The sequence below is a fragment of the Boleophthalmus pectinirostris genome, unplaced genomic scaffold (assembly GCF_026225935.1).
Source record: "Boleophthalmus pectinirostris isolate CB_2022bp ecotype Guang Dong unplaced genomic scaffold, ASM2622593v1 HiC_scaffold_6, whole genome shotgun sequence".
NCBI classification, from domain to species: domain Eukaryota; kingdom Metazoa; phylum Chordata; class Actinopteri; order Gobiiformes; family Gobiidae; genus Boleophthalmus; species Boleophthalmus pectinirostris.
In genome coordinates this window covers 4,477,732-4,505,702 of record NW_026571447.1, presented here as the reverse complement: position 1 = coordinate 4,505,702, position 27,971 = coordinate 4,477,732, and the positions used below count along the sequence as shown (strand labels likewise).

At 39.7% G+C, this 27,971-nt stretch overlaps 1 protein-coding gene across 1 annotated transcript; it reads left to right on the top strand.

Moving 5' to 3' along the window:
- The first annotated feature begins 17,699 nt into the window (after positions 1 to 17,699).
- Positions 17,700 to 24,758, top strand: LOC110156652 (uncharacterized). The gene is made up of 3 exons (XM_020920858.2): positions 17,700 to 18,010; positions 19,636 to 19,805; positions 21,823 to 24,758. The coding sequence occupies exons 1-3, from the start codon at positions 17,860 to 17,862 to the stop codon at positions 22,363 to 22,365; spliced, it is 864 nt and encodes a 287-aa protein (XP_020776517.2). The 5' UTR covers positions 17,700 to 17,859; the 3' UTR covers positions 22,366 to 24,758.
- The last annotated feature ends 3,213 nt before the right edge of the window (positions 24,759 to 27,971 follow it).

Genomic DNA, 27,971 nt, shown 5'->3' with positions numbered 1-27,971 from the left:
AATTAGGAATAAAATCAAGTGAAAACCAGCTGAAGGAAGGCCAGTTGATTAAATCACTTCTTCAAACTCATTTTTAACGATAATTCTGCAAGCTTTATCTCCTCAGACAGGTTATTCCAGTGACAGTAGCTCAATTGATGAAAGCATTTCTCCACAGATCCAAAGGTTGGTGGTTCAAATCCCACTCTTGACATGGAAAAAAATAGATAAATACATTAATTAATTATAAAAATAAAAAAAAAATCATTGGTTGAGTGGTCAGATCCTCAGGTTGTCAAGTGTGATTCCAGCTCCCACAGATGAATGCTGTCATTGTGTCCTTGGGCAAGACACTTAACCCACCTCCCTCCTAGTGTGTGTCTGCGTACACTGTTGTGTGAATGTGTGAGTGAATGGGTGAGTGGTTCCTTGTTGTAAAGTGCTTTGAGTGCCCTGAAGGTGGGAAAGCGTTGGATGAAAATGTGAACATTTACCGTTCCAAAGCTGAGGTACCTGGACTGAAAAGGCTCGATTGTCCAGAGCCTGGACTTTGGAACAGCCACAGGGACCTGCCTGAGGATCTGTGGCTGTGGGAAGGCTTGTACAGGGTTAAAAGTTCTGAAATGTTATTTGGTGCAAGACCTAAAGGAGCTTTAAAAGTGATCAGGAAAATTTTTTAAATCAATTCTTAAACACAGGAGCCAGTGAAGGGGTAGCCATCTAGTGCCTCTGCTCAATTTAACTTCTCTCCAGCGACTAGGTCAGGAATCAGAATACAATAGACCACAGGTGTCAAACATAAGGCCCGGGGGCCAGATCCGGCCCTCCAAGACCTTTAATGTGGCCCTTGGGTGATTTTCTACTAAAATATTTTAAATGTTGAATTTGAATTTTTCTTAAAGTTTCAGGTTGTTCATAATATTATAATATTATAATAAGAAAGAGTTCATCAATTTAAAAAGATTTCTGTAATAGATTTGCGTTTCTCTGCACAAATATTTGAACTTATTGTTATTTTTGGGGTTTATATGACATGAGTTTTCTGATCCGGCCCCTTTGGGATCAAAGTCGGTTGGATACGGCCCCCGGACCAAAATGAGTTTGACACCCCTGCACTAGACGGTTTGCAAGAACCCCAGAAAGTTATAGACGGCACATCGGCCAATCAGCTGTGAGCTGTGAAGCCATGATGTCAAACTCGTCGCGTCTGTCTGGGTCCCTTTTGTGGAACAGCACAACAGTAAACAAAGCGTCAAGATGGATGTAGACGAAGACAGACATTCTGTGTTGGCAAGGATTTCCGAGATTGAGGATTTAAAGCTGGAACAAAGAGAATGTTTGGTGAATTTTATCAAGGGGAAAGACGTTATTGCCTTTCTTCCTATGGGACTTGGTGCATTACATACGTCACAATCAAATAGCAGCGACTGATTAAATAAAAAAAAACGTACCTGTTACCATCAAATCCTACTGCTGTGAGGTCAGACGGTTTCCACGAAGTGAAACCAGCTGATGAATCAGACTAGTGAAGGGAAGCAAACAGGGGTCATGTGTTGATGTCTGTTAAAACCCGATAGGAGCCGAGCTGTGTGTGAACTCCTCCTGCTCATTCAGTCAAGAGACTCTCCAGCTCTGCATCTGAACACATCCTGCTGTTGTCGTTGTGCCTTCTGTTTCTGAATTATTCCCTGTTCAGGCCTGTTTTTCTGCTCCGTTTCCTATTAAAGAATTCCCAGTTTGGAGGAGATTTTAGTTCATTTAATAAAGACATATGTTCTTCAGTTGTTTAGGACACTTTCTGTTGAACTGAAAGACTTGTGTTTGGCTGAGTCCATGACATCTATACAGTCTATGGTCCAACACCTGACAGTTTTAACCACAAACTTTGAAAAATGGGTCAAATACAGAGGACCTGAAGCTCTTCGAATGGCTTATTACCTTTTCAGTACAGGATTGGGATTGGATTTTGTTTGTGATGACTTTGTGTTTTGATCCAGACTCTTCTCATAACACACAAATGAGATGCCAAAGTCCGCTTTATTTTGTCCGTCTTAGCGTTCACTGATCTGCTTATCCCCAATTAGACAAGGATTTGCTCAATTTAAAACCCTGACTCCAAATTATCACAAAATCATCACAAATAAGCCTCACAGAACCAGCTCTGCAGAAAAGTAGTGCAAGTTAGTTTAGATTAAGCTCAAATGAAACTTTTGTTGGAGAGTCCGCTTCCACAGTATGACATTTAACTATATACTACATCAGGGGAGCTCACACTTTTTCAGCATGCGAGCTACTTACCAAATGACCAAGTCATAATGATCTACCTAATACAAAGCCAAGCAAACTGCACTGAAACACTCTGTGCCCCTTTTTTGGACCCTCACCCACAGTTTGAGAACCTCTTCTTTAAGAGAACTTCCTCTGGCACTTTAAAAAACAGGTTGGAAAAAGTGAAGGAAATCTTCCTTAAACCTTTTTTTTGTGTAAAGTTCCAAACTGGAGTTGCATTCTTTTCTGGTTTTGCAGTGATATTTACCAGCCTCAAATGCACGACAAACACAGATGCATTTGTGCACTTTTGTTAGACAAAGCCAAATGTGGCAGTAGGTCTGTTCTGTAGATCCGCTCTATGCTGTAGACCTGCTTTGTGCCAACACTGGAACACAAATTTAGACTGGTTTTTTCTTCATGTTTGGTCTTGCTCTTCTAATCAGCCGCACTGTGGGAGGGGCTTGTGTTCGCTGTACGCAGGAAGGAGCGAGAGCGTGAAAAGGCGAGGGGCGGCGTGCTGACGTGAGGCAGATGGACAGGTAGGATGTTTAGGAAGTTGAACCTGCCCTGTGATGCACGCTGGTACACGAGGGCACACGCTGTTGCAGACGAGCCGTGCATAGGGAGCGTGTGTGTTTGTGATGCGCCGTAGAGTCTCCGCGGGTTTCAAATGAGCGCACAGGCTGCACTGAGACGCCCCACACGCTCCTGCACCCGCTACAAGTTTATTACCAACAGCAGCGGCCGTAATGAAATATGATCACACTTGTTGAGTGTCAGACCTTGAGTGAGCAACAAGATAGATAGATCGCGATCGACGTATTGAGCACCCCTGTACTACAGTTTCACACGCCCTGCAAAAGAGATTTTAGTTAAAACTAGTCCTCCCGATCATTGACAATGGAGACTTAGAGATGCATCAAAGACACTCCTCCAGAAGTTTGACGTGATTTACCACACAGTTGTCTGCTTTAATTTGAGTTTGATTTGTTGTTTTTTTTTATTTTGAGTTTGTGCCAAGAGAGAAACAATAATCATATATACATACTACATATTATAAACAACAGAAAAGCACATTTCTCAAAAAGAAGTGGGAAGAAGAACATATATTAACCCACCTCTAGGTCACAGGTGCACCGTTTACCACCTCTACTTTACCCCCTGGTGAAGTAGCCCTCTGTTCACACCCGCAGACAATCTCACTGGTTATTGTTCATTTACAAATGTTTAATTGGTGAAACTACCTAACTAACCTACCTCAGCTCAGTACTGCACATCCACAGCTCCAGACGCACACTGCGCTCCAACAGTTACATGCCTCTGGTCGTTCCAAAAGCCGCAGAGCTTTGGGTCGCTTCTCATTTCAGTCTCTGCAGCAAGAGACTGGAACTTAGCGTGATTAATCTGGCATTTGTTCACTCGACGATAGATGGTACTCTTTTTTTATTTAACGTATTTTCCGGGCTATTAGGTGCTCTGGATTATAAGGCGCATTGTCTTTAAATGGTCTATTTTTGAACTTTTTTCACAAATAAACCGCACTGGACTTTAAAGGAAACACAACAGTGTGATGGGTGAGTGGTTTTGTTTGTTTGTTTCGTTCACAGTGACTCTGGGCTTTGTTCAGTTGTGGCGTGTAGGGAGGGTGCTGTCTGGGACCAACGGATTGTCGGCGTGTTCACATTGACTCAGTTGTTCAGTTGTGTCTAGAAGTGGCACATTGCACTCGCTTTTTCGGTTCGTTCCTCCGTTCTGTTCCTCGTCGGTGTGGAGTGTTGAGTGTGGTCTGTGGGTGTTTTGGCTGTGCAGTCGCTGTCTGCTCCGTGTGTGTTTGTGTGTTCTGTGGGTGGTGCGGTTTGTAGTTTACTGAAGTCGTGCTGGGACACCCGTGTATAGGGCGCTCTGGATTGTGGGGAGTGCGGTAGTTTTTTGATGGGGTTAGAGGCTTAAAAGCGCGTCTAATAGCCTGGAAAATACTGTACCCAATCGCTGCTATTTGGTCATGTTGTATGTAATGCAAATCCCGTAGGAAGATGGGCAATAACGTCTTTCCCCTTGATAAAATTCACCAAACATTCTCTTTGTTCCGACTTTAAATCCTCGATCTCGGGAATCGGTGCCAACACAGAAAGTATGACTCTTTGCTGATTGGATGGTGCCCGGACTCACACTTCCGGGTTTTTGCGAACTCTTTAGGTCAGGAATCAAAATGACACTAGTCGCTGGAGAGAAATGAAATTGAGCGGAGGCACTAGGTGGCGCCAGCCTGACTAACTGGAACCACCTTCAACAGACTTTAAATCTTACCTCTGTTAACTTTTAAAAACTCCATCTGTTGTGTTTTACAGCATCATTACACATGTTTTTAACACCTTTATGTCTTTAATCTGCAAATGCTTCACTGTCTCGTGTCTATTCACTGTGTCATGTTCTGACTGATGTGTGAGTGTGTTCTGTTTGTGCTTTTGTTTTATTCTGCCTCTTGGCCAGGTCGTCATTGCAAATGAGAAGGTGTTTTCAACTGACTTACCTGGTAAAATATTGAATAAATAAAAAATACAAAACTACCAGTCTACTATGTTTTACTTTATGACTTCATGACTATTTACAGTGTAGATTCTCACTGAAAGCATCAAAACTCTGAATGTGAACTAGAGCTGGGACCAAGTCATTGTTTTGCGAGTCTTAAGTAAGTCTCAAGTCTTTGACCTCAAGTCCGAGTCATGTCCCATATCAAAGACAGGCAAGTCCAAGTCAAGTCCAAGTCATCTGCTTTGAGCCTCAAGTCATGTGTAATTTGTGTTTGAGACACTAGAACTCATTAGTGACTTAACTTTGTGTTACCAGTTCGGCTCGGCCTTTGGGCATTTGTATTTTCTTTGATTGAGCCTTATCCATTTAGAATATTGTTTAGTTTTACTGAGAATTCTGATTTATTAATTTTATATAAAACCTTCATCTTTTTGTGTTAGTGTACTTCCAACTTTTTTCACAAATAAACCGCACTGGACTTTAAAGGAAACACAACAGTGTGATGGGTGAGTGGTTTTGTTTGTTCACGGTGACTCTGGGCTTTGTTCAGTTGTGGCGTGTAGGGAGGGTGCTGTCTGGGACCAACGGATTGTCGGCGTGTTCGCAGTGATTCAGTTGTTCAGTTCTATCTAGAAGTGGCACATTGCACTCGCTTTTTTGGTTTGTTCCTTCGTTCCGTCCCTCGTCGGCGTGGAGTGATGTGGTGTGTTTGTTTTTCGCGTGTGCTGTCTGCTCCTGTGTGTGTTTGTGTGTTCTGTGGGTGGTGTGGCTTTGTAGTTTACTGAAGTCGTGCTGGGACACCTGAGTGGATTCGTGTATAGGGCGCTCTGGATTGTGGGGTGCGCGGTCGCTTTTTGATGGGGTTAGAGGCTTAGGAGCGCATCTAATAGCCCGGAAAATCTGGTACTTTACATCACATCTTGTTTGCGTGAATTTCCTTTGTCCCTAGCACTGGTTTGTAACACTTGTGATGTCATGAAGTGGTAGTTTCAAGTAATCAGCTACATTTTACTTTTAGATCAGCAGCGATTCAGATGAGAACCTTCTCCTCCGTTTGTCCTATTCCTCTTCCTTCTTCTCTTCCTCTTCCTTTTCCTGCTTTTCTTCCTAAGCCAAAGATGTTCATTTTGTCTTCTTATATACTTTAACTTTTTGGGTTCTTTTTAAAGACAATGCAGTAAAGTGTGTTTACCTTGTTGACATGTTTCAGCTGCTGCTGCATCTTCAGAACTGTCACCGGTGTTGGTGGTGATGTGTCGTCTATCAGCTGTTGTTACTTCCTGTAGGTGTGGTCAGACCTGATGGACCTGCAGGTCGCTCAGACTGACCACACCTCCTGTCGCCCGATGTTCTCTGGAGGAGGGTGTCCCAAATCATACATAGGGGAAACAGGCCGGGCATTTCACATTTGAAAAAAGGAACACCAAAAGGAATGTGAAAAGGAAACATCAGGGAGACTCACCAAAACACAAAAAGATAAAGCAGAACAGGAAAACCTAAAATCCACCATATCAGACACTGTAAAAGAAACAACCACATTCTGGATTGGGACGGGGCTCGGGTCATTGGATCAGAAAACAAGTTCAAACGCTGGATCAAGGAGGACGGTGAAATCAGGAAACGAGGCACGGACAGCATGAACCGTGATGACGGAGCGTTCCTCCTTTCACACACCTGGGACACCCTCCTCCAGAGACACCGGGCGACAGGAGGTGTGGTCAGTCTGAGCCACCTGCAGGTCCATCAGACTGACCACGAACACAGGAAGTAACAGCTGACCACGCCTACAGGAAGTAACAACAGCTGATATACGACACGTCACCACCAACACCGGTGACAGTTCTGAAGATGGCTTGCAGCTAGCAGCCCAAACATGTCAACAAGGTAAATACCACTTTACTGCATTGTCTTTAAAAAACCCAAAAGTTAAAGTTCTTCTTTCTCCTCTTCAGGAAGTGCTCCACATGACATCACAAGGTGGAACAGAGTGTTTTCAGTTTGAGAGAGGAACTCATTTCAACTATGCAGAATTGGTGTGTTAAACAAAACAACACACCTCCAGGTCTGTTTTGGATCAGGACATAACATTATAAAATACAACTTGAAAACTTGAAAACTACCTCTTCATGACATCACAAGGTGAAACAGAGCATGTGAATTTGTCGATCTCTACTAAACAAAAACAAAATGTAGCTGTACATGTGTGAATGAAACAAAACATAACTCCAGGTCTGTTTGTGATGAGGAAACATTAGAACATAGATCAAAATACGGACGCTTTAACGACGTACTCAGGAACATTCTAGACAAAGCTGTAGGCCTAACATCTGTGACCTGAAAAGTTCCATAGTGAGTCTTTAATGTATGTTTATGTCAAAGCTCTCCCCGGGCATCTTCTTTTCACACGCTTTGATCCGTGGGGCTGTGTGGAAACAGATAATTGAGCATCAGATTGGATTGAGAGTGAGACAGGAGCTAATCAAAAAGCGTGACAGGCTTCAGAAGAGGAGATGAAGCCGCCCCCGAGTGCTGTCTGCAAATACACCACCTGCCAAATGTGCACTCAACCTTTTTCAGCTTTTTGTTTTGTAAATGCACACAAAACATGAAACGTCGGACATAAGTAAATGGTGTTTTTAAAAAGGTCCTGTATATGCAAAATTGATGATTGCATAAGTGGTCATTTTCAAGTTAACAGCTACTTTTGTCTTTAGTTCAGTAGACGATAGGGCTGAAATTATCCTGATTATATTCTTATCAAATGATAATAGACACATCAAGAATCTCGGGCTTCCGGTCATCACGCAATGCATACTGGGAAGGATTCTCCGAAAAAGTGAGCATCAAACCTCCATGTTTGTTTTCCCAGTGGGATGTGTCTATTGTCAAAGTCGATCTTTTCAAGTCTTTTGAACCATATCACTTTTGTTCTGGTTCTGATATTGTCATATTTTAGTTTTGGGATTTGGACATTAATTGTGTGGTTGTTGGATCCTAACAGCAGAAAATGGCTCGAGAAATGTGTTTCTAACTCCATAGATGCAAAAGGGAATCAGATGTGTGTGACTGCAAACCTCTGTTCAAACTGTTTCTCTTCCCAACAGAATTGAAAAATAGTGAAAGGTGAAGGCGATGGGCAGGATTGATCCACACGAAGCACGAAAAAGGAAACCTTTGACTGCCTAAATCATCCCGAGTTTTGCAGTGAACATTTGTATTGCACCATCAAATAGGGATCCCGTTTGTTAAGTGAGAGGTGCAGAAGACAAACAGACTGAGCTGCACTTTCTTGTTCTTGTGGTTTTACAGCAACATCACGTCTTGGTCTCTTTGCAGTGGAAGGTGTTTCTTGGTGAACAGCTGGTGCCTTTCGCTTTGGCGTTGACTTTTTAAATTTGTAATTGATGTGGAGCAAGGGACGGGATCCTGCTTGGATGGTGCTCCACATACAAAATGTTCGCTGCAACCTGTGAATCCTCGCAAAACTATAAGTCTGTGCTCCCCGGTCAATCAATTTCACCTTTCGCCAGCACGGAATCTCTGGAAATGTTCTGGACTTTTCCAGAATGCCAGTCCGCCCCTGAGTGAAGGTGTATGCACTGCAGTTTAAAAACACAGTGGAGCAAAAAAAAAAAAAAAACAAGATTTTGACCAATATTTCATTTAAAGCTTATAACATTATTTACCCTGGAAGTTTTGCTGCTAAAAAGGACCTGAAAATTACCTGAAAAATTGCAGTTTTGTGGACAAACATGTCGTCTTCTTTTATAGCGACACGTTTACTTTCACGTCTTAAAAGGTCATTGCTGAACTCCATGAAGAGAAACAGGAAGGCGATAAACTCTCCTTTGTTCAGTTGACTCCATAAAATTATACTAAAACTTGTTTTTATTATAGATCCATGGCTGACATTGAAATCACACGCGCCGCACTGAGCAGCACAGTTGAGACCAAGTCACTGTTTTGCAAGTCTCAAGTCTTTGACTTCAAGTCCGAGTCAAGTCCCAAGTCAAAGACAGGCAAGACCAAGTCGAGTCTCGAGTCACTGGCCGATAAGTCAAGTCCAAGTCATCTGCTTTGAGCTTCAAGTCATTTCAAATCTTTAAACCAAAAATGTACCAAATATAGCTTAGATTTTAAATTTGTGATTTAAAAAATAATAATCCTGGTATATTTATATAAGTATTTATATAAGAGTTTTGGAAATGCAATTTTTTCCTTTTTAGATGTCTTGACAAGTGTGTGGTTTATTACAGTCAGAATAGAAAGAATTCAGATTTAAGAGTTATTTTGTCTTGTAGTTTGCACTGAAATTGAAGGATCGTGTTCTATGTAGTTCCCTCCGTTTTACTGTATTGTACTGAACTGTATATTACTGTAGTACATTTGAGGATACCACATCACAGTACTTCAGTTACATCCAAAGTACAACAAGCAGAAGTGGGAGCGACATGTTCCACTTTGTTCCTGTAAAATTCAGCACTGCATTTATCAACTATAAAGAGAAAAATATTTTCTAAAAACATATTTTTAGGAGAAGCATCAAGTCTTTCAAAGTCAACAAAGTCAAGTCAAACCGAGTCAAGTCAAGTCTTAAGTCCTAAAAATAGTGACTCGAGTCTGACTTGAGTCCAAATCATGACCTGCAAGTCCCACCTCTTGTAAGCAGCAGAACATCCAGGACATATAAACTAGAGAGTAAAATATCCAAATTAAATGATGACTGTGTTTGGATTGGTGTTATTGAAATAAACTTTAAATCAAATATTGGAAACAGAGGTCGAAATCTGTTTTGTTGTTGTTTTACACTAAAATGGAAAAATGAAATAACAAACTGTTTTCCCACTTTATTATTTTTCGTTCTTAATTAAAATTTAAAAGAACAAATGTTACACAGACCCATCATATTTAGTGATTCACTCGATGTTCAAAATGTTTTATTTGTGAGCAGAGCAAAAGCACAACAACACTTCACTGTCACCGTCTGTGTGTGTGTGTGTTAGAAAGTCCTGTCCGCCAACACACAGCTAATCCCTCTCGGCAGCATCACCCAAACATGAGCCGAGAGCCAAGAGGACAGATGTGCTCACAGCTGGCCCACGCACAGGTCAGAGGTCAAAGGTCAGAGCGGAGCACAGATCTGGTAGGACACAGTTAAAGGATGATCTTAGCATTAAATAATGTATTACGCTTACTGTATACAAGCGGCTTTATACTGCATTAATCGTTCTGTCTCTACTCTGAGTGCTCCAAGATGTAAAACAGGACTAAACCAAGACTAAAACAGGACTAAACCAAGAATAAAAACAGGACTAAACCAAGAATAAAAACAAGACTAAACCAAAACCAAACCAAGACTAAAACAGGACTAAACCAAGACTAAACCAAGACTGAACAAGGACTAAACCAAGACTGAACAAAGAACTAAAACAGGACTAAACCAAGACTGAACAAGGACTAAACCAGGACTAAACCAGGATTAAACCAGGATGAAACCAGGACTAAAATAGGTCTAAACCAGATCTAAACCAGGACTAAACCAGGCCTGTGTCTGTGTGTGAGTCGGTGGGACAGTAGTGGGACAGATGTGAGCACAGCTGGCCCACACGCAGGTCAAAAGGTCAGAGGTCAGAGTGAAACACTGACCCCGTGGAGCTTTACTGATACGTTTGCAGGTGATCATTAATATTCCCTGGATGTGTGATGCTAAGTCTTGATTAGATCAGACCAGAAAGAACCAACTGACTGGAAGTACAACAGAAGAGATGACTGCAAACGCTCCTACTGAAAATGTGGTGTTTAAATACATTTTGTTTTTTCTTGAGGTTTCAGACAATCTTAAAATTTGTTTTTATTAGGCCTATCCTCTACTACTCTGGACTCAATAAGGACTAAACCAGGAATGAACCAGAACAAAATCAGGATTAAACCAGGACTAAAACAGGTCTAAACCAGGACTAAAACAGGACTAAACCAGGACTAAAACAGGTCTAAACCAGGACTAAAACAGGTCTAAACCAGGACTAATCTAGGACTGAATCAGGACTAAAACAGGACTAAACCAGGACTAAACCAGGACTGAACCAGGACTAAACCAGGATTAAACCAGGACTGAATCAGGACTAAACCAGGGGTCATATTCAAAGTAAGTACATATAATTTTAATACCCAAAATGATTAAGAATCTAAGAACCTTAAACCATAAACCAGGCATGTCCAAACTATGGCCCGGGGGCCAAATGCAGCCCTCAGACAAATTTTTTTTGGCCCTCAGGCTTCCACTTGAATTGGCCCTAATTACCTTGCATCAATTAAAATATATTTTTTTACTGCAAGATTTTTTGAAAATCTACCTTGATAAAGCGAATATTTAATATTTAGGATCTTTTATTTTATATTTTAAGGATCTTAGCATGAATAAAGTCTGATGGCTCATTCTAACATGTTAAACATGCACACATTTCAATTATTCCCTGTACTGAGCATCAGTCTGCAGCTCTCAATCAGCCCTCTGCTTCATCTGTGTTTAGATATGTGACCCTTGATGAAAAAAGTTTGGACACCCCTGCCATAAACCAAACTAATATGAAGCGATAACAAAAAAACTCAAGTCTTCCGTATTTGAAAAGTGCACAGTATTCTGAAAACTGGGCCTCACATGTTTATAGAGAATTTTCCCAAATTAAAATTCCTCACAGCACCAGCCAATTTCACCAGGGCTCTTCCAGGTAATTTCTTCATCAATACTCAATCCCACTGCAATGATAGAACAACATCTGAGTTCACATCAGCTTTGCCAAAAAAACAAAAACAAAAAAAAACACCACATCAGCTTCAATAATCCTCTAGAATAATACGCAGTTTCATGAGGAGCCTTCAGCCATATGAAAAAGTTTCTCCTTCAAACTCTAGAGATAAACGACACGTAGACTTGGAAGACATTTACATTTAGGGCTGGAGAGAGTACTGCAAATTTATACTCAAGGAAAAATACAGTTACATGGCTTTAAAAAAATGATTCAATTACAAGTACTGCTGCTAGAGTTGTTGTGAAAGGAATTCATTTATGGACAGTGTTGGGAAGGTGACTTTTAAAATGTATTCCCTTACAGATTACATACACCAAAATGTAGTTTGTAATGTAATCCATTAAATTACTTAAAGTGAGTAACGTAATCTGAATACTTTGGATTACTTGATTTGCTGTAGAGAAGCAAAGACGAGGAAATCTTCACATAAGATGTTTTGTTTGTTAAAAGAAAATAAAAAGTCCAGATTTTACTGAACCAAATTAAAAATATTATTGATAGAAGACGAGGAGACACGTCGACACAGCAGGATTTAGTCCTGTTAAATCCTGGTTTAGTCCTAGTTTAGACCCAGTTTTAGACCCGGTTTTAGTCCTGGTTTAATGTCCGGCAATGAGTGGAATTACCGGGAAAAAAAAGAAAAAAAAATTTTTATATGAGATCACTGCTGCCTTAAATTATGTCCACCTACTGTTAGTGTCATATAGTTTAGTCCTGGTTTAGTCCTAGTTTAGTCCTAGTTTAGTCCTAGTTTAGTCCTAGTTTAGTCCGAAATGTAAAAACAGGAAAATACCGCCGTGTAATCCATATATTTCAACAAACTAACTGTAATCCAATTACCACTCACTGAAACAGTAACTAACTGAATACAGTTACTCATAATTTGTACTCTGATTACATAACGCCGGTACATGTAATCTGTTACTCCCCAACACTGTTTATAGAATAGTTTGAGAGGTTGTAGTGGAGCTTTACTCTAGAACATAAATACTTGACCTCCACTTTTATAAATGAGGAAGTATATTTGTCTCGAATGGACAAATGCTGCTGTTTTTTCTGAGATAAAACCAAACATAACACATTTTTTGCGAGCTCATTGGGTATCACGCCGCTAAATTGGACTCAAATGCAACACAAGTACTCAGGCAAACAAAGTCTTATTTAAATAACTGAAAGTGTCCTATAACAGGAAATGTTTATTTTATTTATTTATTTATTTATTTGAGACAGGGACAGTGCACAATTTTTGCATTAACCTTGACAGGAGAGATGCATTGCACATCAGGTTGTAGCATCAGTGCTAATTTCCACCTGTCGTCCCTGGACAGGTTCATTGATTGATTGTATTTAACTGACCTTGACTATCAACTGTTCTGGAGACCTGTAGCATGTTTTGGGTTTGGGTTATAATGACAACTCGGACTGAAAAGAGAACAGAGGAATCTATGATATTAAATGTGAACGAAAATATCTTCCAAGACTGGGAAATACACTAGTAAAAAAACAGACTGGGAGTAAACGCAGGAACAGGGACAACAACACAGATTTGCAGAAGTCGCAAACAGAACAGATTCAGGGAACAGGGTTTTCAGATTTCAGGTTTTCAGGAGCTTGAATGTCTGTCTTAACAGGATGACAATCTGGCAAAGACTGAGGGAGAAGAGGGAGTATATACAGACTGGGCCTGGGCTGATTACAGAATGAGGGGCAGCTGTAGGGAAAGGAGGGAGGTGGCAAAAATGGAACTGGACTGGGGAAAACAAGTAAACAAAAGGCAGAACTGTGACACTGGGCCTAATTGAGAGAAAAGAGAGGCTTTTTTGTTAGTTTGAAAGAGTTTAATTTATTTCCTTTAAATTAGAGCTTTGAAATTGCCCCTTTTATGCAAATATGTGTTTTTTATGCATTTATATTTATTTTCATGTGAGCTGTTTATTTTTAAAAGGTACCATTTTTGTTGGTATCTGAAAATCTGCAATAATCTGTCATTTTGTAGCCAGGCTGGTGCCAAATAGTGTCTCCGCTCAATTTCATTTCTCTCCAGTGACTAGGTCAGGAATCAGAATACAGTAGACGGTTTGCAAGAACCCTGGAAGTTGTAGAGCGCACACTGGCCAATCAGAGAAGAGCTGTGAATCCTATGAGGTCCTTGTCCCCACCTGATATTAAAATAATTTAGCAGAGGTGGAAATATCAAAAGCAGAAGAAGGAAATCCCTCCTACAATTCACACCCTGAATATATGTGTGAACTGATTCCAGAACGTAAAAATATTTTATAAACTACGCTCAGTGTTGGGGAGTGTACCGGCGTTATGTAATCAGAGTACAAATTATGAGTAACTGTATTCAGTTACAGTTACTTTTTCAATGAGTGGTAATTGGATTACAGTTACTTTGCTGAAATAAATGGATTACATGGCAGTATTTTCCTGTTTTCACATTTTGGGCTAAACCAGGACTAAAACCAAGTCTAAACCAGGACTAAACAAGGACTAAAATCAGGTCTAAACAATATGACACTAACAGTAGGTGGACATAATTGAAGGCAGCAGTGACCTCATATAAAAATCATTTCTCTATCAATAATATTTTTAAGTTGGTTAAGGAAAGTCTGGGCTTTTTATTGTCTTTAAGCAGACAAAACATCTTATGTTAAGATCCTCGTCTTTGCTTCTCTACAGTAAACAAAAGTCTGTTCATGGAGACTTGGGCTCAGCCAATTTGAAGAGAACAAACAAGAATTTTCAGGATGTGGTTGTTACATTCATGTAGTTTTAAAAAGCATGACAATATCAAGTAATCCAAAGTATTCAGATTACATTACTCACTTTAAGTAATTTAATGGATTACGTTACAAACTACATCTTGGGATATGTAATCTGTAATCTGTAGGGGAATACATTTTAAAAGTAACCTTCTCAACACTGTTTACACTACACAAAAAACACATCAAATCAAGTGCAATGTTAATTCATTATTAATGATTAATTAATTAATATATTTTATTATTAATTAATTAATTTATTAATCATTACATTTATATAGCGCCTTTCAAGTTCCCCAAAGCACTTTACAGATTCATTCACTCAACACTCAGCGGTTGTAAGATAATACTGTAGCCACAGCCGCCCTGGGGCAAACTGATGGAAGCGAGGCTGCCAATCTGTGCCATCGGCCCCTCTGACCACCACCATCACACACACACACACACACACACCACTTTCATACTAGGTAATGTGGGCGAAGTGTCTTGCCTAAGAACACAACAACAGTGTGTATGTATGAAAAAGAAAATTAAGTTGTTGCACATAAATGTGAAGATTTCTGTTTATAATTGATGAATATTTGTGATTGAAATGAAAAGTACTGATTTGAAATGTTTTAAAGTAACTCTCAGTGTTGATGTTTTGTCTAGAAAAGGGAAAAATGGGCAGATAACATAAGAAGATTTTTCTTTCTGCACCTTTTCATTCTTGTAAGTTTAATATTTGGACTCTGTTAATGTCATTTTATATTTTATGAATGAAATAAACAAATAAATAAAAATAATAAGTGACTGAACAGCTTCATATGAGTAAACGTTCAAACATTATGAGACATTTTAGGCCAAAATCCACCTGTAAATATTCTTATTACATTATTACAAGATCGTCAAGACTCCTAATGGTTGGAATGTGTAATTTAGGTTAATTGTCAGTTTTTTTCGTTAGTCTCTTTAAATCGATGCTGACAAAATGTAACGAGATGAGCAGTAAAAATAAATAAATAAATAAACATCCAATTACTCAGCCAAGGTATCAACTCAACAACCCGATATCATGGGACCAGTACCCAAATACAGCATTTTTTTCAGTATCTATGGCAAAAATTCAATACCAGTATCAATATCTTGTGCATCCGTAGTAAATCAGACGCATTTCTTCTAAAATATGGAACGACTTGTTGTGTGATACTGTAGGTTATAAAACTCAGATGAGCAGAAGTGCGCACTACATCATGGACACAATATTGGTCCTGTCTCCAGATGAGAGTTATAGGCTCATTTCGAAAGCGCAGCGTTTATATTTTAATATCTGAGTAGTTCTCTCTTTGTGATTTGTTCTTTTCTTTTCTTTTTAAACCAGTTTAAAATTCACACTCTTGAGCGATCGTGTTTCTCTCTTGTGTAAATATGGTAAAACACTGCCGCCTGCTGACAATACTGTGAAAGTGCAGGCAACCTCATCACAATTTCAGAATATTTATTATTAAAACACACATTTTGGAGAGTAAAAAATGCTTTTGGACTTAATATGTATAAGCCAAAGTCACGGAACAGTTGATTAACCAATTTTGAGCTGTTCAGGATAGTCCAGTTTGGAATGGATTTGCTCAAGATCCAAACCAGGTGCAGCTACAGTTAAAATTAAACTTAAGTTAAAGGTCCACTATGTAACTTTTTGGTTGGGTCCGTCCGTCATTTGCTTGTTTCAGTGGATATGTCATTGCTCTGCCTGGAATGTTCCACAGTGTGACATTAAACAGCTCTATCTTACTTTTATTCAATTACAGGTGGTTTTATAGCTCAAAAATACTTTAAAAAACAGACATTCTGACTGTGAGTGGGGTCGCCTCTCCACAGATCTGACCTGTAACATGGTCTGGTTTGATCTCAGTGAAGATAGAAAGGTTTAATGCCATACTGTGAAATATTCCAGATAGAGGAATAACACCTCCACCAGAAAACATTACAAAATCCATTTATTTAGTCTGTGTTCTTAATAAAGATTGAATTGAGTTGAACTGAATTACACCTGAAAAATATTACGTTTTATTTTAATGTAGGACGAGGAGGACGTGTCTGGGGTGAAGACAGTCTGGGAGTCCCTGCTTAGGCTGCTGCCCCCGTGACCTGGCCCCGGATAAGCAGAAGAAAATGGATGGATGGATTTTAATGTATTTATTTATTTATTTATTTAATATTTGGAAAAGTGATAGTGACAGCGTAGTTTCCACCTGTTGTCCCTGCACAGGCTGATAGTGACATTCAAATCACATTTAGCACACACAAATAAACAATAAAAATCAAATCAAGTCAAATCAAATCAAATCACAAACACTAGGACCACAGACGATTGCACATACTGGGCTTATTATTACTTTTAATTACTTTTTAATGGGTAATTGTTGAACTGAAGTCACACTGTTACAGAAACATAGGGTGAAATAAATACTTACACCCAGTGAAAAAAAATAATAAAAATTCAAAGTAAAAGTACAAATACCAGATAAAAATAAATAAATAATAAAATTAAATAAATAAATAAATAAATACATACATACATACATAAATAATACTGAAGTAGTCTAAAAGTGAAAGTATCACCTGAAAAAGTATTAAAGTACCCATTTAAAAATGTTTTTAGTAAGTTTATTGTGCAAATGTTTAGATCTTTATGTAACAGATAATACTCCCTACAACTGTACAACAACTTGTCCTTATGCTATTTATTTAGTAATGATTATTACCATTTATATTTTTACTCTTTATTATAATATATTGTGATGTGTGAGCTACTGAAATATATTTCCTTGTGAATCAATAAAGTTTGTCTAAGTCTAAATTTCTAACAGAAACTATTGAATTGATATCTATATCTATCTATCTATCTATCTATCTATTATATTAAAACTTTAATTTCATTTAATAATTATTCATGTTTGTATATTTTGTTTATTCAGACAATGAAGAAAAATAAATAAATAAAATAAAAACTCAGACAGGTCTCAAATATATATAAAAAATTCTTCTACTTTTCTATTCTGTCCAAAAATGCAGGGAAGTAGAAAGACTCTCAAATGCAGTGAAAAGTAAATAGTATCCACTTTAAAGTATAGTGCAGCTACTTAAAATGTATTCTTAAGTATAGTACTTTAATACTTTTACTTCGTTACGTTCCACCACAGCTTCCTCCACCCAAAGCAGCAGCACCACACCAGATTCTCTCTGTCGGTCGGGCTCGATGCACGATTCGCGACTCCACTCCAGTCTGTGAGCGTCTGCAGTCACTCTCAAACGCGCTCTCTGATTGGCCCTCTTCCCTACCCCCGCTCTGCTGATTGGCCCAAACCCAGGAGGCGGGTCGAACGAGGCGGAAGTGACAGCTGTTTCAGAAACCACAACAAATCTGGCTGCTAGCGTCGGCCATCACCCTCCGATCCGCGACCCAGCCTCGGCCTGGATTGTGGGCGGCTTGTGCGCGGGTCCGAGCGGGTTTGAGGGGCGTCATGGCGGTGTGGAGCGATGCAATGGAGGAACAGTTCGTGATTATGGTACAGGAGAGGCCCGCGCTTTACGATAGCACCAACAAAAACTACAACAACCGCATCGTGAAGGCGCAGCTGTGGGGCGACATCGAGCTCAAACTGCACACGACAGGTACGCCGCGGTCTGGTCGCATCGTTTGACCATGCGATTGGTCTGTACAGGCGATTAAAGGTCCTATATTATGCTAAATCTACTATAGCTGTGTTTTGCTTCATTCACATATTAGTAATCCTTTATTATTAGTCTGTTTACATCTCTGAAGCTCAAAACGCTCTGTTCCAATTTGTGATGTCATGAAGTTTTCAAATGTACGTCCACCTTTTGGTCAGTCAAGATTGGCAATTCCAGGGCTGATCCGAATGATGGTGAAGTAGTGAAGGTGTGTGGAGTTTAACAACACAGTGACACACTTCCTGTATTATCGCATCACGAAGTAGGACAAAGAGTGTTTTCTGTTTGAGAGAAGAGCTCCAAATCTGCAGGTTTTGTTTTGTTAAACATGTGTGAATTAAGCAAAACAGGTATGTTTGTGATGAGAAAACAATATTATAACATAGATCAGATAATGGCATCATACGAGCCCTTTAAGCGCTTATGGCAATGTTATTTATTGCTTTTGCACCAAATTGTGTGGATTAAATGCTACTCATGGTGTTTTCCTAACCAATGCTGCAAGAAGTATTTAATTTCAGTATTGCATTGGGCATGTAACTGAATGCAGGTACCGAAAATATTCTGAATAGTAATCTTGAGGAACTGTATTCCAGTACAGTTAGTTTTTCATTTGGTGGTATTCACAGTTACTTTTCTAAATTAAAAGGAATACATGGCAGTACCTTATCACGTAGTTTTGGCTTTATACTGCAGTTGTGGAGAGATGTGTGTATTATTATTGGCTACATTCTCTATTTATTAAAAAAAAGTTTATTTTTACAAAACAAAAATATTAGTTTAATCATTTAACAAATTCATATAAGCCTACAATATTTTGGTATTAATAAAGTCAGATATCTCTATTTCTGCAATTTTGTAGCATTCAAGTTCAGAATTATATCTGTCTGTAAAGTAATAATAATAATAATAATAATGCATCGGTTTTATATCGCACTTTTGTGGACACTCAAAGACACTTTACAGAGCATTATTCATTCACTCCAGACCCGGTGGTGGTAAGATACTGCTGTAGCTACAGCTGCCTTGGGGCAGACTGATGGAAGCGAGGCTGCCAATCTGCGCTATCGGCCCCTCCAACCACCACCATCACTCACACACACACCATTTTCATACTAGGCAATGAGGGTGAAGTGCCTTGCTTAAGGACACAACAACAGTTTTTACAACTGGCGCCCTCCTGTGGCACCTGATTTTCCCTGTGGTCTCCCATCAAGTACTGACCAGGCCCGGCCTTGCTTAGGTGCTTAGCTGCAAAGTGTTTGACAAGTGTGTATTCTGGATCCCAGGCAAATGATTCTGATGGAAATATATTCATTTAAATATGGCCATTGACATGCAAATAACAAAAAAAAAACATGCTACTCTGAGTACATGTGTTTCTACCCCTCCCACTTTGAGCTTTTCAAATACCACAATTTGAACAATTATATCCAGTTACATTAACGAACAATTGAATCAAAAGTTGTACATTCAAAGTGACTCAGTAGCTGTAGCCTGCTTGAGTTATTTTCCAAAGACCCCAGAGTGACCCGGGCTGAATGTGCTCGCCCTGTCCTCCACAGAGAAGGAGATGAAGAGGAGGTGGGAGTCCCTGCGCACACAGTACGTCCGATACCAGAAGCTGCCCCCTACGGGCAGGACGGTGCGACAGCAGTGGATCCTCAGCAAGCTGCACTTTCTGGAGCCCCACACCACACACAAGACCAAAGATATGTCCAACTACTCAGACAAGGTAACAGGAATCTCACATGTAGATAGGACAGACTGATTTCTGTTTTAAGGCTGAAACAAGTCTGGAAATGCATACAGTCTTTTGTAGAATAAATTGTAGTACACTGAGAGAAGTTTATCATTATTATATTATTACCGTCAGGATGGACCCACAACCCTCAGAACATTGTGATAATTGCCCAATCATGGCAATAAGAGACGTGTTGTGGCCCTGACGCAGTGCTTTCACCATAGACTGCATATATAAATGGACATATCTAACTTGCAGACCTCTGCGTTTCAAACAAGAGGTGAGCATGGGCACATTTCTGGCTCCTTTGGCTCAAATTCATTTTGTATTGTAGAAACGTCACTCACCTCTCTGAAAATGCTGCTGTTAGGCTCCTCATTTTGTTCTTAAAGGGACAGTCCAGAATTTTGGACATTGGACCTCATTTCTTAGTGAGCCAGAGTGTTGGAGGCGTGTGGAAACACTTTTTAAAAATATTCCATCCAGTCCTTGTATTTGCAGAGGTCGCTGGTGCTAGACTAGTGCATGTCAATGGCCATAGTTATCCTGCCACTAAAACAGTCTTACCCACTCCACAAAACACCTGAAGAAAATCTATTATTATGCCACACTGTCGATGTGAATGTCTGTGTCGATAGAATAAAATAAAACTAACCTTGCATCGCATGAATCGTCGCATGTTTAGGGACTATTTTCTCAGCAGCAGCGGAATTTTACTTTGCGGGTAATATGGGTGCTAAGTGATATCAGTTTGCGGCTGCAAAGCTTTCTATCAGGAAATACAACTCACTGTTGCTCAGACATAAATCCTTCAAATGCAAGGCTGGTTTTACTTCTAAAATGATTCTATCAACACAGACATTCACATGGACAGTCTGGTGTAATAATAGATTTGCTTCGGGTGTTTTGTGGAGTGGGTAAGACAGTTTTTAGTGGCATGAGAACTATGTCCTATGTCCAAAATTCCGCTCTATATGATCCTGGTGTTTATTTCGTTGTTTTTTCTAGAAATCAATTATTTCTAAAATGAAAGTCGCCGCCAAAGTTGCCCCACAACTGCTAGTCTTGGTGAGCCTCATTTGACTAACACTCCGTCAGTTCACGTTTTATACAGTCTATGGCTTTAATGTAAACAAGAGAGCAGTGCCTCCTAGGGATGGGCATGATTAGTCGATCAATCGATAATTGATCATTAAGAATTTCATTGGTTACGTTCATTTTAATCGACAAACCGAATGTAGGTTGCTGTGTGTAGCGTGATTAACAGGTCCGTACTGAAGTCCAAATGCGAACGATGTGCAACAATGACTCGTACAAGAAATTCCACGCTTTCTGGTCGGGGCAAGTGTGAGTCCATGTGCACAGTGTATAAAGCAACACATATGTTTCATTGTCCAGTGGGAAAAGTTTTACCAGGTGAGAGTCGCTCAATGTCGATGACGAGTCTCCACCTTCCAGAACCCGTACGGTGTCCTGGTTTTGACAAACGCAAATCTGGTCACACTAACCTGTATTCCACTGAGTCGTGTCTTTTAATCCGACAGAAGTTGAACCACATCAGTGCACAAGAGCTGTATTTTTATCTTCGCTTAATTTATGCAAATTAGCGATGCGGTTTTAAGTTTCATTTCTGTGAGAGTTGACGCAAAACTGAATTAAACACATTATAATGTCAAACGGGCTGATGTGACTCTAGAGTCGTTACAGTTTATATGTCGTAAAGTTGAATTTATTTATGTAGATTAGTAGTGCAGATAGTAATAATAATGATGATAATTTTAATATAAAAACGTTAATGATTAATCGATAATCGATCGTTAATTCTTCCGACGATCGATTAAGAAAATTTCATGGAATGCCCATCCCTAGTGCCTCCTCTTACTGCCACAGGATTGGCTGTAGACCTGTCTATTAAAATACACTTGTCTTATTGAGATCAACCAAAGTTTACATCTTGTCTTGTCTCTTCTCTTTATGACTTTACTCCTCCTTGTGTCTTTCACCACAGGATTCCTTCGGGGAGGACTTTGACTGCCAGTCCGAGCCCCACAGCGACGCCCCCTGGACCAGCCCGCTCTTGGACGAGTGTCCCCAGAGCCCCACGCCAGAGACCGCCCCCCTGGACTCCCCCGGCCTGCCCATGCTCGAGTCCACCCACCAGCACACCGCTGAGCCCCCCCCTCCGCCGCCCGCCCCCAGAGAGGGCACGGGGGGCCGGGCCAAGCGCTTCCGGAGAGAGGAGCCCATCAGCGAAACGGCCGCCAACCTCATCTCCGTGATCAACCGGACTCTGGAGCAGCTGTCCCAGGAAAGGGAGGAGAGGGCGGAGAGATGGAGGGAGGAGAAGAGGGAGAGAGAGGAGAGGGAAGAGAGGGGGGAGAGGGAGGAGAGAACGGAGAAGTCGGAGAATCAGGACGGTATCTCCATCTATCTAAAGTATTTTGAACACAGACTGCGCGGGCTCCCTCCACACCTCCTGCCCCGAGTTCAGAGGGACATTGAAAACCTCCTCTTCTCGTACTCAGTGGAGGAAATCAAAATGGACTTGTAATATATTTTTTAAGTGCACATGACATGTTGTGACTTCTCATTTGACAGTTAGAGGTGCATTGTGTAACTTTGCTGGTGGAGGGTCTGTCAAACGCTTTTCTACATTGAGATGTTACTGCTTTGTCTGGAATGTTTCACAGTATGGCATTAAACCTTTCTGTCTCCATGGAGACTATGGCTGCGCTCACACTGCAGCCTGAAGTGACCCAAATCCAATTTTTTTGGCCCCTGTGTGACCTGTATCTGATCTTTTAATGACAGTCTGAACGACACAGATCCGATTTTTTTCAAATGTGACCCAGGCCACTTGGATATGTGCTCCTGAAACCGATACATATCTGATCTTTTCACATGTGACTTCAGTGTGAACGGTTAAGGCGCATTCATCCGACCTACACTTTATCAACAAGCCACAAATGTACACAAATGTTCTTGTTAATGAAATTGTTAATGAACTCCGTGTCACTGAAGCGAAGCACATCGCCACTCACCACTCTTGGCTACGTCTCCACATTCACACGTTTCTTTCAACAGACTGTCCCACAAAACACCATGGCCAAAAACCACGTCCTTCTCCTTCTCAATCTCCTCTTTACAACAAGTAATTCGTACATGTTCTGGCTCCGGTACGAGAGGAACTTTAAAATCTCCAGGTGCTCAATGCTGCGTCCATGTTTGGACAACTTCTGTAAACACAGAGACGCTCGCTGTGGTTGAAGTGTCTCCAGTGTCACATGTGGGACACTTTTGGGCCGTTTAATGTTCACACTGGAGACACATACAAGTCACATTTAATTGGAAATGTGAACGACCTCGCAAAAACATCGGATTTCACAAAAAAATCCGAATTGAGCATTAAGCCCTGCAGTGTGAACGTAGCCTTAGTCACAGGCCAGATCTGTGGAGAGGCGACCCTGCTCACAGTCAGAATACCAGTTTCTGTAGCTATTTTTGAGCTATAAAACCACCTGTACTTTAATAAATGTAAGGTTGATCTGTTTAATGTCACACTGTGGAACATTCAAGGCAAAGCAATGACATCTCCATAGAAACAAGCTGGTGACGGACCCCCAACCAAAAAGTTACACAGTGCACCTTTAACATTATTATATTTAAGAATTTTGCCTAATTTTGGCGACGTTTATAATTTTATTATTGATTGGACCCTGGCAGAAGAGTAACTTTTTAAACTATGAACTTGTCATAGTAATTTTCAAACGCCATACTTTTACTCCAACTTGAGTAAAATATTTGACAGTGTAGCAGTACTTTTACTTGAGTAAAAGTTTTACTTCCTCTTCCCGCTGTGAGCAAGTCTCCAAGTGACAAAATCTTTGTTTGTGTTTCTTTTACTGTGTTATTTGTATTTTTTTCATTGTTACGCTCTGTCCTTCAAAAATGTATGTGCACTATTTAAAGATGCACTATGGAACTTTCTGGTGGAGGATCTGCCATGTGCTTGTCTTCGTGGAAATGTGATTGCTTTGTCCAGAATGTCCCACAGTATGGCATTAAACGTATCTATTTCCATGGAGACAAACCCACAGTGTCTCCAGGGCAGGCCAAGTTACAGGTCCGATCTGTGGAGAGGCGAGCTCACTCACTGTAGTATTTTCGAGCAGTTAAACACCTCTAATGGAAAAAATGCAGGATATTATGATTTTAATGCCATACTGTGAAACCTTTCAGGCAAAGCAATTAATATCTCCATGGAAACAAGTTTGTGGCGTATCCCCTACCAGAAAAGTTACACAGTGCAGCTTGAAATTACGAATAAGATGTTGTGTCCAAACATCTGCGTAGTAGTAGTTTTACCAAATACTTTTTTACTTCTTATTGAACCATTGCTTTGCACTTCTACTTGAGTATTATTATTTTGAAGTAACAGTATTCTATGACGACATTTTTTACTACTCCCAAAGCGTTTACAATTTAGACTCCTGTTTGAATCATTATTTCTGAAGACAGCTCAACTCAAGTTTGACATTTTGAAAGTGAATTATTATATAAATTTTGATTACTGTAATAGGAGGATTTGGGAGTACTTTGTATTTGTAGTACAGCTTTAGAACTGTGCCTTTCGTTAATCGAGTCACCATTAGGCCGTGTAATCTACTTAAGTGCTTCAACTGAAAGTCTGTGAGTAATTGAATCATTCTGGACCTGATTTATTCGGTCTTCTTTAAATCTGAGTCTTTCCTCTGTCCGAGTGGAAAAAGAGACTTGTGCTGTTATGACCAAAATGTGAAGTAACATTTTAGTTTGGATAGCTGGAAATACTTCAACAGTTATCTCATGTATACTTTAGATTCTTATGTACAGACCTCTTATTTCAGGCCCGTTTAAACTCATTTGGAGTTACAAAATAAACATATTTTATCATTTTGCCTCATGCATGGACTAAAGCTGCATTACTTTTGTTTTAGAGGTGGTTTTAAATGACATTTTTTGTAAGGCAACCTCACTTTTTCATTGCTTAGTCATAATATAAACTCTTACCAGTCTTATCAGCTCGTCAAAACAAATATTTTTACATCTTTTTTATAAAGAAATACAATTAACGTGTTTTTCGGACTATAAGTGGCACTTTTTTTCCATGGTTTGGGTGTTTCCTGCGTCTTATATTCCGGTGTGACTTATATATTAAAATTTTCAGACTGACAGCCGCAAGAGGCTCTAGGGTCGTGTGTCAGTATCTAGTACTACTATTACTCCTGTACCACTGTCACTTCCCACTCTACTGCGCATGTCTCCTGTTGAAATAGCCTCTGTTTTGCTGCAAATAGAAATATTCAGCCGAAAACAGTAATTGAGCAGCAGAAAGAAAGTCTCGAGTGAGCGAGAAACTTGTGATTGACTGGTGGAAAGTGGGGATGGAGAACACAGCTTCACAGCAACCGGGCGGGTGCAACATCCAACTTTCCTGGAAGTCACTGGATGAATCGACAAAGCCTGGACTTCAGTGACAACCGAAACCATCCTGTCGGGATTCAGAAAGGCTGGAATAATTCTAACTGGAACTGATGCTGAGTCTGACGACAGCGACACAGAAGAGGAAGTGGCGCTCTGTTTACATCATGGATCTATGGTTTATCTCAGGAGGTCACGCAAAAGTGACACAAAAGATGAAGAATTCAATGGATTTAGTGATTTGGAGTGAGATCGTGAGTTTGGTAAACTTAGATAGTTTATGCTATAATTATCTGAATAATATTATTATTATATTAATATTAATAACTATTCAGTCTGTTGTTCTCTGTTCTAGTGTTGTTACTAGAACTTGCCTTTCAAGATGAAATGTCGGTTCCTGGTCTCTGATTTTACAAATTACATTTACCCAAAAAGTGCGACTTATAGTCCGGTGCGACTTATGTATGTTTTTTCTTCTTCATTGCGCATTTTTTAGCTTGTGCAACTTACACTACGGAGCGAGTTATAGTCTGGAAAATACAGTAATATTATGAAGAATTGAGTTAGCATTTTGGCCCGGCTCTCCACAATAGTTTCTGTTTCTAATGTGGCCCCATAGAAAAAAGAATTGCCCACTCCTGTCTTATTTGTTATATATCTTCACTCTGTTTCTTTAATACAGAAAACCTTAAGGATGCACAGATACCAATCCTTGTATCCAGGTCAGTAGACAAGGCGGGTGTAGGGGTGCAGAATCAGACCCTCTTCCTATTAATTTATATTAGAAAGGGGCCCACCTGAGGTTTCTTGCCCTGCGCACCCAAATTTTTGTCGACGGGCCTGCTTGTATCTAATATCTGCGCAGCTCCAGGTATATTTATTGTATTGGGTATGTGTTCCATGATATCGGCTCAGTCGATACTGGTTGATTCTTTAATTGGATGTAATAAGACTTTTTTACTGATTGATACATGTTGTCAAAGTTTTCAGCTTGTCCAAGAAAGGGTGGAAGTAAAAGGCTGGAGACCAACTGGACGTCTTACACAGGAGAAGTTTATTTACCATCAATAATACGAGCCCGGGGGGACATGAAAAGTCAAGATAGTATGATTTCAAAAGAGAACATGGTATGATCTTTGAGTGTTCAAGCCCCTTGACTATGCTTCCAGAGGAGGAGGTTTATTAAGCAAATGGTGAGACTATGAAGTCCAGTAGACACCGGTTAGACAGCAATATGCCACAATTTAGATAATGGTATGGTGTGCCAATGGTGTGCCAATGGTGTGCCAATGGTGTAAATATAGCTTTTGTGTGTCAATGTTAAACTGAAATTCTCTTACAATATAGACCCAGGACCTTTCATAATGTTGAAACTTTATACACAAAATTGTTGAGTGGTCAGTGGACAACTAAGTGACATAATACAATTGGATCAAATTTGTGTATTTAAAAAAAAATAATAATAATAATCCTCTACTGGAAATGGGTAATGTCGAATGTCGGCAAATAAAGTCATAGTATTGATATCAGAACTGAAACATATGGATAAGTTTAATAGCTGGATAGAGAGAATTAATTCTAGATTTTAACTAAACAGATATTTGTACAACTGCTTACTGTTGTTTATTTATTTTTTGTTTGTATGACAGGATGATTACACAGTAAATGTACCGCTGAGACCAGATTTAGCCACAAGCTCATTTTCATCTAGTCCCAAGACAGCAGCTCAATATTGTGCAGGTACTTATAACGACCAGCAGAGGGAGCTCCTAATCAGCACTCCAAATACAAATGAAACACAAACTTACAAATTGAAATGTTGGCATGTATACACAGTGTTGGGAAGGTTACTTTTAAAATGTATTTCCCTACAGATTACAGATTACAGAATACATACCCCAAAATGTAGTTTGTAACATAATCCATTAAATTACTTAAAGTGAGTAATGTAATCTGAATACTTTGGATTACTTGATTTGCGGTAGAGAAACAAAGACTAGGAAATCTTCACAAAAGATGTTTTGTCTGCTAAAAGACAATGAAAAGGCTGAGTTTTTACTTAAACCTATTAAAAAATATTATTGATAGAAGAGGCACGGTCCGTGCAGCATGATTTTAGTCCTGTTAAATCCTGTTTTAATCCTGGTTTAGACACATGATTTAGGCCTGATTTAGTCTGGGTTTAGTCCGGGTTTAGTCCTGGTGTAGACCTAGTTTAGACCTGGCTTTAGACCTGGTTTAGACCTGTTTTATAGTGTCTTGCAATGAGTGGAATTACCGAGAAAAGAAAAAAAAAAAAAAAGAGGATATAGCCCCAAATGTGAAAACAGGAAAATGCCACCGTGTAATCCATTTATTTCAACAAAGTAACTGTAATCCAATTACCATTCATTGAAACAGTAACTGTAACTGAATACAGTTACTCATAATTTGTACTCTGATTACATAACTCCGGTACATGTAATCTGTTACTCCCCAACACTGTGTATACATAATCCCTACAAACAGCAGGTCAGTAATAAAACTACAGCTCTGACTCTCTTTAAAACACTTTTTAAGGTTGAATTTAAACTTTTCTTGCAAAGGCTTAAAATTTAAAGGGTGATACGCTCTAGGTTTTGGGTTTAAAGAGCCCGTATTAATCCATTTTCTGATCTCTGTTGTCATGTAGAGATACAGGAAGTGCTCCACTGTGTT